This window comes from Anolis sagrei, chromosome 3 (genome assembly GCF_037176765.1).
Source record: "Anolis sagrei isolate rAnoSag1 chromosome 3, rAnoSag1.mat, whole genome shotgun sequence".
NCBI lineage: Eukaryota > Metazoa > Chordata > Lepidosauria > Squamata > Dactyloidae > Anolis > Anolis sagrei.
In genome coordinates, this window is record NC_090023.1 from 40,335,694 (window position 1) to 40,350,699 (window position 15,006).

Sequence of the window (15,006 nt, forward strand, 5' to 3'; positions counted from 1 at the left end):
ACTGCATTCCATTGTGCTCAGAGCTATGTTTTTATATTGCATGGATTTTACTTTGATGCAGCAGTGACAACAATCTAGATAATGTTGCTTTATAAAGGCATGAGTTTTCCGTTACTGAAATTTATTCTGCAGCACAAAAGAGAATTTTAATAGGAAAGATTAATGTTTTCAAGATTTCACATTCCAGTCTTTATCAAATTCCTTCATACTACAAAATATCTTCAATGCTCATTCCTGCCACGAAAGAGTATAATATAAACAAAAATTCACTAGATTTGCAGTAACAGTGATCATACAGGATCAGTCATCCTGTGCTTTTACCTTATCAGACACTTCCTTTTATTGTTTCATGCCTTCAAGACAACTCCAATTTATGGCATCTCTGTAAGGGGGTTTTCTTGGCAAAATATATTCAGAGATTATACCACTGCCCTCATGCAGACCATTCCAAACTACATCCTAAAATTGTTCCTGCTCAACACATCTTTCAGTTAGCAAGGAGAAGTTGAACATGTAGCTAAAATGTGGGCTATGCTATGTACACAAATTCATTGGGAGAGATTGGTTGGCATTCCATCTTTATCTCACTCACAGATGCTTATAACAATATGAAAGATTCTGATGAGCTTTTGATATAAATAACACATTCTTGGCTATCACATCACTTAAGTCATGGAATGTATGTACAGTAATTTTTTTCTGAAGCAGGGGATGTTTGGAATTGTCTGACTTATCATGTGAATACACTAAATGCACTTTGGAGGAATCTTGGGGACATCCCAATTATTTTTCATTCATACAGAGTAGTGGTTACAACTGACTGGAAGATAAACGGATATGGAGGCACAATATAAAGAACACCTGAGCCCTCAGAGAGAGATAGGCATTCATCCTCTGCAGCAGTTGAAACAGAATGATCAGTAATGATCTTACAAGCAATACTGGATAATGCAACTATTAAAGAATTAAGATGAAACCTGTGCAGGTATCAAGGCAAAACTAAGGCCTAAAGTGAGACAATACCTGTCTTTGGATACAAACTTCTGTAAGAACAAAAGGATGTTTGATGGCTCCTGTTATCTGTTGCCCCCTGCTGTTCCAAATGTGAGACTAAATAAAATAGTGTATTTTGAACTAATTCTATACAATGTGCTGACAGTGATAAGAAATGTGAATGTATACAAAGAAAAGAAAGACTAGCACATTGTTATATCCTTCAAATGCCTAGCTGTGTGCTGCAAAATGTATGTAACCCTTATCATAACATCACACTAAAAAAGAACCATCTTATTATCTATTTAAGCAATAATTTCATACCATACCAATTTGTACAAGTGGAACTGTAATGCCCCACTAAAATAACATGGTACAGGACCTCTCCAGAGAATAATATAAATTAAGGCATTCCTATCTCTGCACCAGATTGTACAAAAAGGATGCAACAGTACAAGCAACAATTTCCTACAATATCTTCTCTCAGGATAATGTAACTCACTGGCCTGTATTGCACTGTAAATGGCACTTAAATCTTACTAAACATTCTTGATTGTCCAAATTATTTTATGATATGGTTGCAAAAAGTGGCCTTCCAGATGTTGTTGAATTACATTTTTTCTCAATATGGGATATCCTGGTTATAACTAATAGGAATTGCCAATTTGCAACCTCTGGAAAACCACTTATACCCCACCAAAACAAGGGTTAATGGCCCATATAGAACAGTACAAGATGTGACCCCATATATGCTTCTTGCATTGCAATGTGCTTTTTGATGTCCAGTATTGCATTTTTGTACTGTTATACATTTGATTTACAGGCTTTTTTGAGCCTATTTCTGGCAATGTAATTATTTCAGTTTTCAACTGCTATATTTTAGGCATGGGCAATCCATGATTCTAGATGGTTCTAAAGTACTTACAAAACTAAAGTTCTGGTGGTGAAAAATTCAGAACTCTTAACAAAAAATTCAAAATTTTGTTATAAACGGTAGTTCCTAATTGGTTCCTGTCATAAAAATTGCCAATAATGATATAATAATGAAATTTTCATCACCAGAACTTTGGCAAACTGTAGAAGCAAAGCACCAGCGCCCTCTAGTTTTCACCACCAGAGCTTTAGTTTTGTAAGTACGTTAGAACCATGGATTGCCCATGCGTACTATCTTTTGTTATGAGTTATCTTTCAGATTGGGAAATCTGCAATAATTACATAGGAAAAAATCATATTCTGTGACAGATAGGTGGCAGCAACCATGCTATTACCTACCTAAGAACCTCACAAATCTCAGCTTCTAGAGAAACAAAATCCCAAAGGCACTTGGTTGAACTACCAAAGTATCTCAATTATTGTAATGGAGAAAGTGAAAAGATGTTAATTAATGTTGTGGGGTTACTAGTTTCCCTATATAAATTGAAGTGCAGGAGTATTCCCTTTTTAATACCGCACCTGGCACAAAGCATAATGAAAGCATACAATTTGCTACTGAATACTAAAATTAAAAAATGCAAGCAACTTGCAGCATGGTACATTTGATTCCATTGTAACAGTATCTTAAAACAATGTTTCTCAAACTTTGGATTCAAACACTTCTCTATACTACCTTGAATTCCACAATCCAAAGACAGCTAACATTTTTGCAGGTGAACATATGAAGTCCACGTATAGAGCTGTAGTAGTATGTATAGGTTTTTTTTAATGGTGTGAGAACCAACTTGAGAAACTGCAAGTCTCTTCTGGTGTGAGAGAATCGGCTGTCTGCAGAGACGTTACCCAGGGGATGTGCAGATGTGTTACCATACTGTGGAGGCTTTTCTCATGTCCCTGCATGATAAGCTGGGCCTGACAGATGGGAGTTCATCCCGTCTCACGGATTTGAACTGCCCACCGATCTTCAGGTCAGCAGTTCAGCCAGCACAAGGGTTTAACCCACTGCGCCACCACGGCTCCCTAGCATATGTAGTGACCTTAAGCTTGAACTACACTATCGTAACCTGAACCACAGTATCCATCATGTTTTGAGTACAACTGAATAAAGCTTCTATTCCCTTCTTTTCAACATCTACACATGGTTAGCATCTCAATTCTCACTTTTCAAAAACTTTTAGTAGTAAAATTTGTGCTTTGGTTCAATCAATTATTGTTAAACAACTAATTAGATATGGTTGCCAAACCACCAACAAACTCTACTGCTAGATCCATGATTTATATTCTGGTCTGCCTCTCTGCAGCTCTCTTGGTTAGTACATCAATTAATATAGTGGCTGTGAAGCAAAACCTCTGCAACTTGGAGGAGTTGGCCTTTGTATTTGTGGATTGTAGAAAGCTCTCACACTCAGCAACCTGCTGCTCAGTTTTCCTGAATTCTCACAGGCCAACTAGCGCTCAATTTTGAGAAACACCATATCAACATTCAAGATACTGCACTGGAATTGAAGAGAACATTCCTCTCTAAATCATGTAATGGATTGCTGATGCCCTGATAAAGACGATCACTCCAACCTACAGTCCCAAGCACCAATACAGAAATCTGTTGGCTAATTCACATGTAAATGTACAAGACAATCCAACAGCTGAATATATGAATAGCCTTCAGAGAAAAGTAAAGAGCCTTAGGTATCAGGTGTTTGGTCTATCATGGTTCTTTTGTACACATAAGATATCATGTAACAGATATCAAATGAATAACTTCGCACACAGAACATGGCATATGAAACCACAATATGGCTTAAAAAATGCTGCATTGTTACTCAGTATCCAGCAAATGAGAGCTTTGTGCTCTTAATGCCTTAATAAGCTAAGGATGATAACCCAGTAAGATTGGCAGCCCACTTCATACAATGTCTTCGTCGGAGTGGTGCAAAACAGCTGAACGCAAAGAAAGGAAATGGATCCAATTGCGCAAGAAGCCTCGATTGTATTGGCCTGTGTCCACCACCAGGCCACACAACAGCCTTCGTCCAATATTCTCTCGCAATGCAATACGAGCTTCCCTCTCAGTCACATTGTAGCTGATGTTGAAGAACTGGATGAGAAGGATGTAAGCCATGCCGGAGGTTACAATAGTACAGTACCATACACAGGTGAAGGACAGGGCAGAACTAGAAGAAGAGAACAAAAAGCAAAGACACAGAGCATTAACACAGACAAAAATCCACATATTAAGTGCTTTTAGTTAGTGATGTGGATGAGGAAGAACTCTGACCCTAGAGCTGGCATGTGTCTCCTCATCATTTTAATCCACCACTGACACAGCGTTCGAGCAATTTCAGGTTCTTCTTCTTTTAAGCCTCTTCCATTTCTGAAATTGCATTATAAAACTGAAGTCTGGTTTTTGCCATCTAATGTTGAATTTCATTAGATCATTTCAAATATGATATTTCAATTAGGATACCATCATTATTCATGCCTTATACGAAATGCAAAACTTTATTATTAAGCAATGGTATTCTAGAGCCACCGCTTGTCATGCACCAGAGAAAACAGAGCCCCTGGTGGCGTAATGGGTTAAACACTTGTGCCAGCAGGACTGAAGACCGACAGATCAGAGTTTTGAAGCCAGGGAGAGTGCAGATAAGCTCCCTCTGTCAGCTCCAGCTCCCCATGTGGGGACATGAGAGAAGTCTCCCACAAGGATGGTAAAACATCAAAACATCTGGGTGTCCCCTGGGCAACGTCCTCACAGACAGTTGGAAGTGTATGAGGAAGTGTATGAGGGTAAGGGACAAATATAAACAGTTGAAATAATCTTCCCTACAGATATTCCACATAAACAGGACAAAATATGCTTTTAGCAAGGGAGCTCTGGGAAGTTAAAAAGCTTACTTATAGGAAAACTGACACCAAAAGGACCAAAAAGAGGATGAGGGCTATTGAGACAACTGAAACAAGTGATGATATTTTAGAAAGCACAAGGATTTAAGCAAGGAAGGAAAAGAACAGCAACACCAAGCCGTTTCCAGGACATCATTAGCAAGGGTTTTTTTTTGTTTGTTTTGTTTTTGGCTGACAGAAATACAAAGCTAACCATCTACAAAAACAGAAACAAACAAAAAAAAAAGAACTTTAGCTTTGCACCATGCAGTTGCCATATGTTCATTTGACGGAAGTCAGAAGTATACAGTAGCCCAGTTTAGCAGACTTCTATTAAATTAAATTGTCTCTCTCCTGAGGAATCTGTACAAGGACCAAGTAGCAACAGTAAGAACCGACCACGGAACAACAGACTGGTTCAAGATTGGGAAAGGCGTACGGCAAGGCTGCATACTCTCACCCAACCTTTTTAACTTGTATGCAGAACACATCATACGATGTGCGGGGCTGGATGAATGCAAAGCTGGGGTGAAAATTGCTGGAAGAAACATTAACAACCTCAGATATGCAGATGACACCACTCTGATGGCCGAAAGCGAGGAGGAGCTGAGGAGCCTTCTAATCAAGGTGAAAGAAGAAAGCGCAAAAGCCGGGTTGCAGCTAAACGTCAAAAAAACCAAGATTATGGCAACAAGAATGATTGACAACTGCAAAATAGAGGGAGAAACCATGGAGGCCGTGACAGACTTTGTATTTCTAGGTGCAAAGATTACTGCAGATGCAGACTGTGGCCAGGAAATCAGAAGACGCTTACTTCTTGGGAGGAGAGCAATGTCCAGTCTCGATAAAATAGTAAAGAGTAGAGACATCAGACTGGCAACAAAGATCCGCCTAGTCAAAGCCATGGTATTCCCTGTAGTCACCTACGGATGTGAGAGCTGGACCTTAGGGAAGGCTGAGCGAAGGAAGATCGATGCTTTTGAGCTGTGGTGTTGGAGGAAAGTTCTGAGAGTGCCTTGGACTGCGAGAAGATCCAACCAGTCCATCCTCCAGGAAATAAAGCCCGACTGCTCACTGGAGGGAAAGATACTAGAGACAAAGTTGAAGTACTCTGGTCACATCATGAGGAGACAGCAAAGCCTAGAGAAGACAATTATGCTGGGGAAAGTGGAAGGCAAAAGGAAGAGGGGTCGACCAAGGGCAAGATGGATGGATGGCATCCTTGAAGTGACTGGACTGACCTTGAGGGAGCTGGGGGTGGTAACGGCCGACAGGGAGCTCTGGCGTGGGCTGGTCCATGAGGTCACGAAGAGTCGGAGACGACTGAACGAATGAACAACAACAACAAATTAAATTAACAAAAAGCCTTACAATGACAACTCTTTCAAGATCATCATGCAGTCACATATGAAACTGAAGACAAGACAGCAGAGGAAAGACCAACCAGAAGATGGCTTCTCTGACAAAAGGCTGCATCAACAACTCAATAATCCTTTACTTAGCATTTCTCGCACCTGTAATCTCCATAGACACCAGGACAATGAAACAGTGCCTTGATTGTAGATTTTCCCCTACAGATGGTGTCCAGAGTCAAAGAAATCCCGTACACAGAGGTGATGAGAAAAAGACAGAGAGCAAGAATAAAGGCTTGGTGGTTCTGTTCACCCACACAGGTGTTAATCCTCCGAGAAAGAGAGAGAGAGAAAAATAAAGCATTACAATGGATTGGATTATAAATTAAGACTCCATATTGCGAAATATTAATTGAATATTTGATCTCATCCTTGTTTTTTTCCCTGAATTGGGAAGTTTCTAATCCTGGGTTACAAGAATGCACAAACCATAGTGTGCTGTTTTGCACAACTATGGCTGATCTTAACATGAGGAAAAGATTGCCACATGGGGAGGGGACACAGGAGAAGGGGAGGAAAATGTAATAGCTTGTACCTCCTTCAAAGGCTCATTGGAGTATTAAAATATGATTTGCCATTATGTCTGAAGCAACTGCATTAAAACAATATGTGCATGTACTCATAGCCTACAGAGAAAAATCCATGCTACTTAAGATCAGCTGCTAGCAGACAGGCACATTTTGCATTATTGCAATTGGAATAACTCACATCCACCAGGAATACATATAGGCTGCATGTATTTTGCAATTCAAGATTTCCCATAATAAATGTGAAATTTAATAGCTGTATTTGGCTTTCTGAACCTTCATCATTTAAGTTTTTGATTACTGATTCTGACAGTCACGTTTACAGAATAGTAAAGGCTCAGTACTTTGAAGTTTGCCAGGTGAAGAGTGTCTGTAGTTTAGTGTCTTTTTCTCAAATGCTCTGCCTTACTGTTTCTCCATTCCTGTTTGCAAGTGCCAATTCAAACCTCCGAGGGAGTTATACCAATGCTTTGGCAGCCCAGATTTGAGAAACAACTTATTAAAATCAGGGTTGATCCTTCACATGTTTTGGGCTGTAATTTCCATCAATCAAAGCCACCATGTCTATGGGGAATGATGTCAGTTTAGTGCAACAAGTCCCAGAGAGCCACAGGCTTCCCATTCTTCCGTTGGAATGGCTCCCAATCTTTGGTCTTCCAAGGGTTTTTTTAACTTCACCTACTAGAATTCCTGGCAGTTGGCCGGAGCTTCTGGGAGTTGAAGTCCCAAATACCCGGAGGACCAAAGTTGGGAACTGCTGTTCTATTAAACATTCACAACGTTTACGATTGCCAGTTGATTATTATTCTCAGGAGGGGTCACAATTTATTGCCATACCTCAATTTCTAGTTTTAGAAGAGCAAAATAAAAATCCCTTAACTACCACTGCAAAGAGCCCAGACATTAAATTTCAAAGAGTCTGAATGTCACTTACTTTTTTTAAAAAAAAAATGGACAGATCCCCCAAAAACGAGAAAAATAATTTCAAGGAGACCCCAGCTCATTGGAAAGACATATGTCAGAGAAATGCAAAAGTCAACTTGAAACTTCAAGGGACATACCAGACACAATGATGATCCAGTCTCTTCACACATCTACCACAAATCCGGCAGTGCCCAGCTCGAGCTGGCCTAACCAACTGACATTTGGTGCACCAGTCCCCACCTGGCCCCACTGCAAACATTTTGGCATTGCCCTCAGTTTTACTATTCACAGTATCTCCAGATACAGCTGCTCTGTAAAGCCCATTGGAACTCCCGAGGCCATTCCGGTTTAATATGTTGTTATTGTTGCTGCTGCTGCCTTGGCAAAGTGCTTCGTCACTGCTTATTTGGCAGTCAAGGTAGCCCGGGTCTCTCTTGGCTCGAGACAAAGCCACAAGCATGAGGATTAAACCACATGTGAGAAGAATCACCTGACTGTGTCCCACATGGCCCTGGGGAACCACTTCCTGGAGGAAGACATAGTACATGTAGCCTAAGGAGAAGAGCCCCAGACTTAAGAAAAAGAGGGTCTGGCCCTTCTTCCTGTGTGTAAGGTAGTAATACCACAGCACCAAGACAGGAAGTGATATCAGGGTAACAAGAGCCAGGAGGAAGTGCAAAGCTGCTACGTGAAGGAAAACAGGCAGCAGGATGATTGGTGGAAGGAGGCTGATATCAATCTTTACAGCCCCCCTAAGCCAAGGGAGGCGAAAGCGGTCCGTGAAGGTGTCTGCAATTCTCTCTAACATTCCCGGGGGCAAAGATCGGCAAGTCAGCCACCTGTTAGGGAAAAGCACAGATTTCTGCTCATGTTAGACCGAAGAAATCAAACACACATATTTTTGCTAGCTTTTGTCATCAATCTCTCCCTCCCATTCTAGAATGTTCAATTGTCTGGTACTACTTCCAAGCATGGGCTTCTAAAGACATGATTTCTGCTGTTGTGCACCTTCAAGATATTTCTGATTTATGGTGACCCTATCTCAGGTTTTCTTCAGAAGGGATTTGCCATTGTCTTCCTCTGAGGATGAGAGAGTGGGACTTGCCCTGTGTCTGCAAGACCTTAACACAGCTGGGTTGCTGTGAGTTTTCCAGGCTGTACGGCCATGTCCATACAGCCTGGAAAACTCATAGCAACCCAGTGATTCCAGCCATGAAAGCCTTCAACAACACACTTAACAGAGCTGTTTATTTCTTGGAGGTTTCTCGTTCATAAGGTCACCATAAAGTAAACAATGGTAATTAACAATAATCACTTCTGGAAACTACCGAGTATCCTTAATCTTAATTTAACAAAATCTTTCCAAATGTCACTTGCTTTCATAAGTCTCTAAAAGTTGCATGTCATCCAGAATCTCAGTAAGTAAAATGTTCATACACTTTTCTAAAATATGTTGCTTTGTTAAATGCACAGATGACCTATTTATGGAATATTTTTCTCATGGAGAAATTAATGGTGTCAGTATTTCAATTGTTTCAGCATCTGATTGTTTGCCCAGCTGTTTTAACTGGTGGGTACAGTATACTACCTCTTACATTTACTGACTCCATTTAAAAAAATTATTACATTTTTGATGGTTTTATTATAATTTGTGTGACTGTAATCATACACTTGCCCCCCCCCCCCAAGTATTAACAAGGAAGAGCAGTTTTAAAATGTTTTCACAAATAGTAATTGCAAATAAGAGCCTCGAGATGGCAATGCATTTGACAGAGGAAGCCACCTGATCAGTTAGAGACATTGATAAAAGGATGTATCAGAAAACACCAATGATGGGGAAAGAGTTCTGAAATCAAACTCTGAATGCAAACATAATAGGCTGTTGTGGCAATATAAAAAGTAAATGTTATTAAGCATAAATAACAATTGAATTGAGTCCACTGCATCTAGTTAGATGGTTTTAGCTAGTGTGTATGAGTGAGTGGCAGTGTAGGTGGGATGCCAGATTTTCTTGACAATTTCTATCACATTATTATCTGTAAAATTATTGCAATGTTTAACTACTAATGGAATCATTTTGTATTTTAGCTGAAACAATGAAATCTTTTCCCAATGACAGAATTACAATGTGTGTTCTACGTTTACATATAGCAATAAAATTTATTCCCAATAGAAGAACTGCAATATTATAGCATATTATGTTTCTATTCTATGCTTACATCACAATAAAATGCATATTTAACATATTACCATTTCAGGCTTTTAATGGAAATACTATTTTTGTGTGTACTTACTTCTAACACTATTACTGAATTGCTTATGTTAGAAAAATTGATTACTACTGCAAAATATAGAAACACCATTAATGAAAAAATATGAAAGTTCTTTAAGAAGCCTGTGCTTTTTATTTCTGAGGGCAAGACAGATATGACTGTTGCACAGTGACTGCTGCAGTGATAGGTAAAAAATGATGGGAACCAATAAATCTCTATATGTTTTATGCTGTAGGATGGCATGACTCGTAAAAGTGACAGAACACTGTTTTTCATTGTATTGTCGAAGGCTTTCATGGCCCGGAATCACTGGGTTGTTGTAGGTTTTTTCGGGCTATATGGCCATGTTCTAGAGGCATTCTCTCCTGATGTTTCGTCTGCATCTATGGCAAGCATCCTCAGAGGTAGTGACTATGATTCATATACACTTTACGCACAGCCTGAATGCAATTTTATAAAAAATAGTTTTCATAATTTTGTGTATGAAACAAATTTTGAATACACCGAACCATCAGAAAGTGCAGGTGTCACTATCTCAGCCACCTACGGACAATTTCAAATTTTGGAATTCTGGATAAAGTATGCTCAGTCTATACGTAGTGCAGTTCTTTTACTCGAATTGGATGTCATTGCTTCAGCTAAAACACAAAACAAAATGATTTCATTAGTAGTTTAAAAATGCAATAAGTATCTAAAATTTCAGGTAAGGCATGCTTAACCTGACTGCCTATGTCTGGAAATCAAATTGCCATAGGTGAGCAATAATTTTCTTAGGTTGCTGTGTGCCTTCTAGTCATTTCCAACATGTTTTTTATGTTAGGAAAGTTTTAAAAACATTTTATTTAATCACAAATTATTTGCATTATCCCATCCACCCTCCCTTCCCTCTCCAAGTCACAGACCTTTACATACTACTTCTCTATCAGTCCCTTTACTAATACATTATCTTATCCTCTATTGTCTTATTTTTAAAATAACAGACATATTTGCCCTAGACTTTGAATCAAAATCTCATTTAACCTGAGGGTGATTTAAATTTGATATTACCCTGGCACGTACAGCTCATAAATGACTTCTATAACCTTGAACAAATTATATTTTATTTCTTGTCACTCTACTCTTATTTTATATGTTAATTTGTCAAATAAAGCTATATGTTCTGATTCTATTTTTTGCCATATTTTGAATATCTCCATCCTTGCAGTGCATACCAGAAATATACGATAAGGTTTATATATAAATATATATATTTCAGTGTTGTTAGCTGCTCCGTGTATCCTTTTTGAGGGAAAAAATGGATATAAATCAATATAAAAACAACAATTCCATGTAACCTTGAAGAAATTATTTTATTTTCCCTCTCTCTAAATTTACTTTCTAGGTTAATTTTTGAGATAAAGCTATACACATTCCGTTTATCCAATTCTGTATTCTTTTTTCGCCATACTTTGATTATTTCCATCCTTGCAGGGCATACAAGAAATATACTATAAAATCTCTCTCTGTGTGTATATACACACACACACAGTGGTTTTCAACTATAAATATTGCTTGGAAGATCTCTGTATCTATATGTGTATATACATACATGTATATAATATATATAAATGATATAGACGTTTATAAATAAAAATACAGGTTTTCAACTATAAATATTGCTTGGTAGATGTCTTTATGTATATGTGTATATACATACAATTATATAATATAGTAAAGGTAAAGGTTTCCCCTTGACATTAAGTCTAGTTGTGTCCGACTCTGAAGGTTGGTGCTCAATCTCCATTTCTAAGCCAAAGAGCAGGCGTTGACCACAGACACTTCCAAGGTCATGTGGCCAGCATAACTGCATGGAGAGCTGTGTGTATGCGTGTGTATATATATATATACACACACACACACACACATACATAAAAATACATGTTTTCAACTATAAATATTGCTTGGAAGATTTCTGCATGTATGTGTATACATACATTTATATAAATGATATATATACATATGTAATATATAAAACTATATCTATATATAGACACACATACACATAATATAAAAATGATACTTAATGTTCAGCTATGCCTCGAGAGCTGACCTCCTGAAGAAATACATTGCAGTTTTAAATGTAATGGATCAAGGCAAAGGTTTCTCCTTGACATTAAGTGTAGTCCTGTCTGACTCGGGGGGGGGGGGGGGGGGGATGCTCATCTCCATTTCTAAACCGAAGAGCCGACGTCGTCCATAGACACCTCCAAGGTCATGTGGCCAGCATGACTGCATGGAGGGGCTTATGCATACTATACTTAATTTTCAGCCTGGAGAGGTGACCTGTTAACCGAGGAATACATGCAGTTTTACATGTAATGGTTCATGTACTGTATATCACACACACACACACATACATACTATACTTAATGTTCAGCTATGTTTGGAGAGGTGACCTGTTAACTGAGGAATACATTGCAGTTTTACATGTTATGGTTCATATATATATATATATATATATATATATAATAAAATATTATATGACATGACCCAATACATTTAAAGCTACAATGTATTTCCTCAGTTATATTCCTCAGTATATACAAATGTATATATTTACACACACAGGAGGGTTGGATAAAAAGTAATGCCTCCACGTTTGTAACTCAACAGATGGCAGTACTGGTATGTGGCAGGTACTGGCTTGTTCAGTAGACTCTCCTCTACAGTTTCATTTTGGTGGGAAGCCTTAGCATTGAATGGTTGTGTCGTTAAAGTGCGAAGTATGGAACCCTGTGCAGACGGTCAATGCGACTTAAGCAACTTGCAGTCATTGAATGCTTGACAGCAGAAAGTGTCACCTCAACATCTTTAAACTTACTCGCCCAATGACGCACGGTACTCACATCAACACAATCACTATATAAACAGCTTGCATTCTCTGATGCATCTCCTTTGGGGTGACACCTTCTGCTGTCAAGAATACAATGACTGCCCGTTGCTTAAGTCGCATTGACTGACCGTCTGCGCAGGGTTTCACACTTTGCACTTTAACAACACAACCGTTCAATGCTAAGGCTTCCAGTCAAAATGGAACTGTAGAGGAGAGTCTACTGAAACAAGCCAGTCCCTGCCGCATACCAGTACGGCCATTTGTTGAGGAGTTACGAAGGTGGAGCCATTACTTGTCATTCAACCCTCGCGTGTGTTTAGAACTAAAATATAGTTCTAAAAATCAGGCATGGGCAAAGTTGGGTCTTTCAGGTGTCCAGGACTCCAAGTCCCACAATTCCTAACAGCCTCTGGCTTAAGCGGCTGAGGGGGAAAGGAAAGGGCCTATTTGGAAGTTGGAGTGCAAAACACCTGGATGGCCCAAGTTTGCCCATGCCTGGTATGAATTGGACTCCAACTCCCACAATTCCTAACAGCTGAGGGGGAAAGGGAAAGGCCTATTTGGAAGTTGGAGTCCAAAACACCTGAAAGGCCCAAGTTTGCCCATGCCTGGTATGAATTGGACTCCAACTCCCACAATTCCTAACAGCCTCTGGCTTAAGCGGCTGAGGGGGAAAGGAAAGGGCCTATTTGGAAGTTGGAGTCCAAAACACCTGGATGGCCCAAGTTTGCCCATGCCTGGTATGAATTGGACTCCAACTCCCACAATTCCTAACAGCCTCTGGCTTAAGCGGCTGAGGGGGAAAGGAAAGAGCCTATTTGGAAGTTGGAGTGCAAAACACCTGGATGGCCCAAGTTTGCCCATGCCTGGTATGAATCTTGATTGGTAGATTCTGCAAATACTTTTCCATGCCCTTCCTCTGAGGCTGAGAGAGCGTGACCCCTGCAAGGTCTCCAGCTTCCTGGAGGGCTTCCTCTCCTTCCACCTCAGCTCTCAATTCCTCCTTCCTGAGGCTGCTGGACTCGATGGCCGGCGCGTGGTCCGTCCCTTCCGGGCCTGGGCTTTTGGGTCGTGAGGTAAAAAGTTTCCTCGTGGGCCTCCCGCAGTGCTCACCTCTCGCAGCCCTCGTCGAGGTCCTGGCAGTCGCAGAGGCAGGCCGCTAGGTGGCTCCGCTCCCCCGTGCGGTCGAGGTACTCGCAGCAGCACAAGCTCTCCTCCTCCTCCTCCTCGGGGGGGCCTCGGCGCGGCTGCTGCTGCTTCTTCTTCTTCATCATCCTCCCTCGAAGCCCCTTCCCTCCTTCCTTCGCCTCATCTGCCCCTAACTCTGAGGGAACTGGAATCTACCCATTGATTTGATTGACGGCTAGAAACGGCCAATGCTGGCCCCACTTGTAGCCAAGCCCCGCCCTTCCTGCTTCTCCATACTGACAGCTATTCATCTCCGACCCCTCCGGCAGCCAGGCGAGGAATGAAACGAGGAAAAAGAAAACTCCTCAACGGCCGCAGCCTTCTGCCAAGACACGCCCCCTTCGGCAGCGGCGATTGGTTGGAACGTTTTCAAGCCCCGCCTCCCCTCTCGCGCCTTCCCTCCCTCTGGCCGCAGTCCGAAAGCTTCCGTCTTTTTCGGCTTCGTTCTCTCCTTTATGACGTCACGGGACTTTGACCAATCGTCTGCGGCCGAGGAGAATGTACTGGAGCAGAGTGCCCTGGCTGGCAGGAGAGCATCTGTCAATGAGGGATACTACCTTCGCCCTGCAGAAATGAGGCACTTTCACTGCCTTGGTGCAGACAAGCATCCCCAGCTCTGAGGAATCCCTGGGAAGGAATCCCACTGGAGCACTGCAGCGCACCCAAATATCTGGGAGTCACTCTGGACCGTGCTCTGACCTACAAGAAGCACTGCCTGAATATCAAGCAAAAAGTGGGCGCTAGAAACAATATCATACGAAAGCTGACTGGCACAACCTGGGGATCACAACCAGACACAGTGAAGACATCTGCCCTTGCGCTATGCTACTCTGCTGCTGAGTAAGCATGCCTGGTGTGGAACACATCTCACCACACTAAACAGTGGATATGGCTCTTAATGAGACATGCCGCATCATTACGGGGTGTCTGCGCCCGACACCACTGCATTTATTTATCGTGTCAGACAACCGAACAGTTGTATTACATTTTTGACAGAACAA

General features: G+C 40.8%; 1 protein-coding gene across 1 annotated transcript; it reads right to left on the reverse strand.

Moving 5' to 3' along the window:
* Positions 1-1,583: 1,583 nt before the first annotated feature.
* On the reverse strand, positions 1,584-14,390 carry ZDHHC23 (zinc finger DHHC-type palmitoyltransferase 23). Its single transcript, XM_060770776.2, has 4 exons — positions 13,931-14,390; positions 7,810-8,511; positions 6,324-6,491; positions 1,584-4,097 (listed from the first exon to the last, which is right to left on the reverse strand). The coding sequence occupies exons 1-4, from the start codon at positions 14,089-14,091 to the stop codon at positions 3,830-3,832; spliced, it is 1,299 nt and encodes a 432-aa protein (XP_060626759.2). The 5' UTR covers positions 14,092-14,390; the 3' UTR covers positions 1,584-3,829.
* Between the last annotated feature and the right edge of the window lie 616 nt (positions 14,391-15,006).

Coding starts and splice junctions, on each gene's coding strand:
- ZDHHC23 (XM_060770776.2), bottom strand. CDS start 14,091: ATGATGAAGAAGAAGAAGCAGCAGCAGCCGCGCCGAGGCCCCCCCGAG. Junction 8,512..13,930: donor CTCGACGAGGGCTGCGAGAG/GTGAGCACTGCG, acceptor TTTCCCTAACAG/GTGGCTGACTTGCCGATCTT. Junction 4,098..6,323: donor GGTGTCTATGGAGATTACAG/GTGCGAGAAATG, acceptor CTCTTCTTCTAG/TTCTGCCCTGTCCTTCACCT.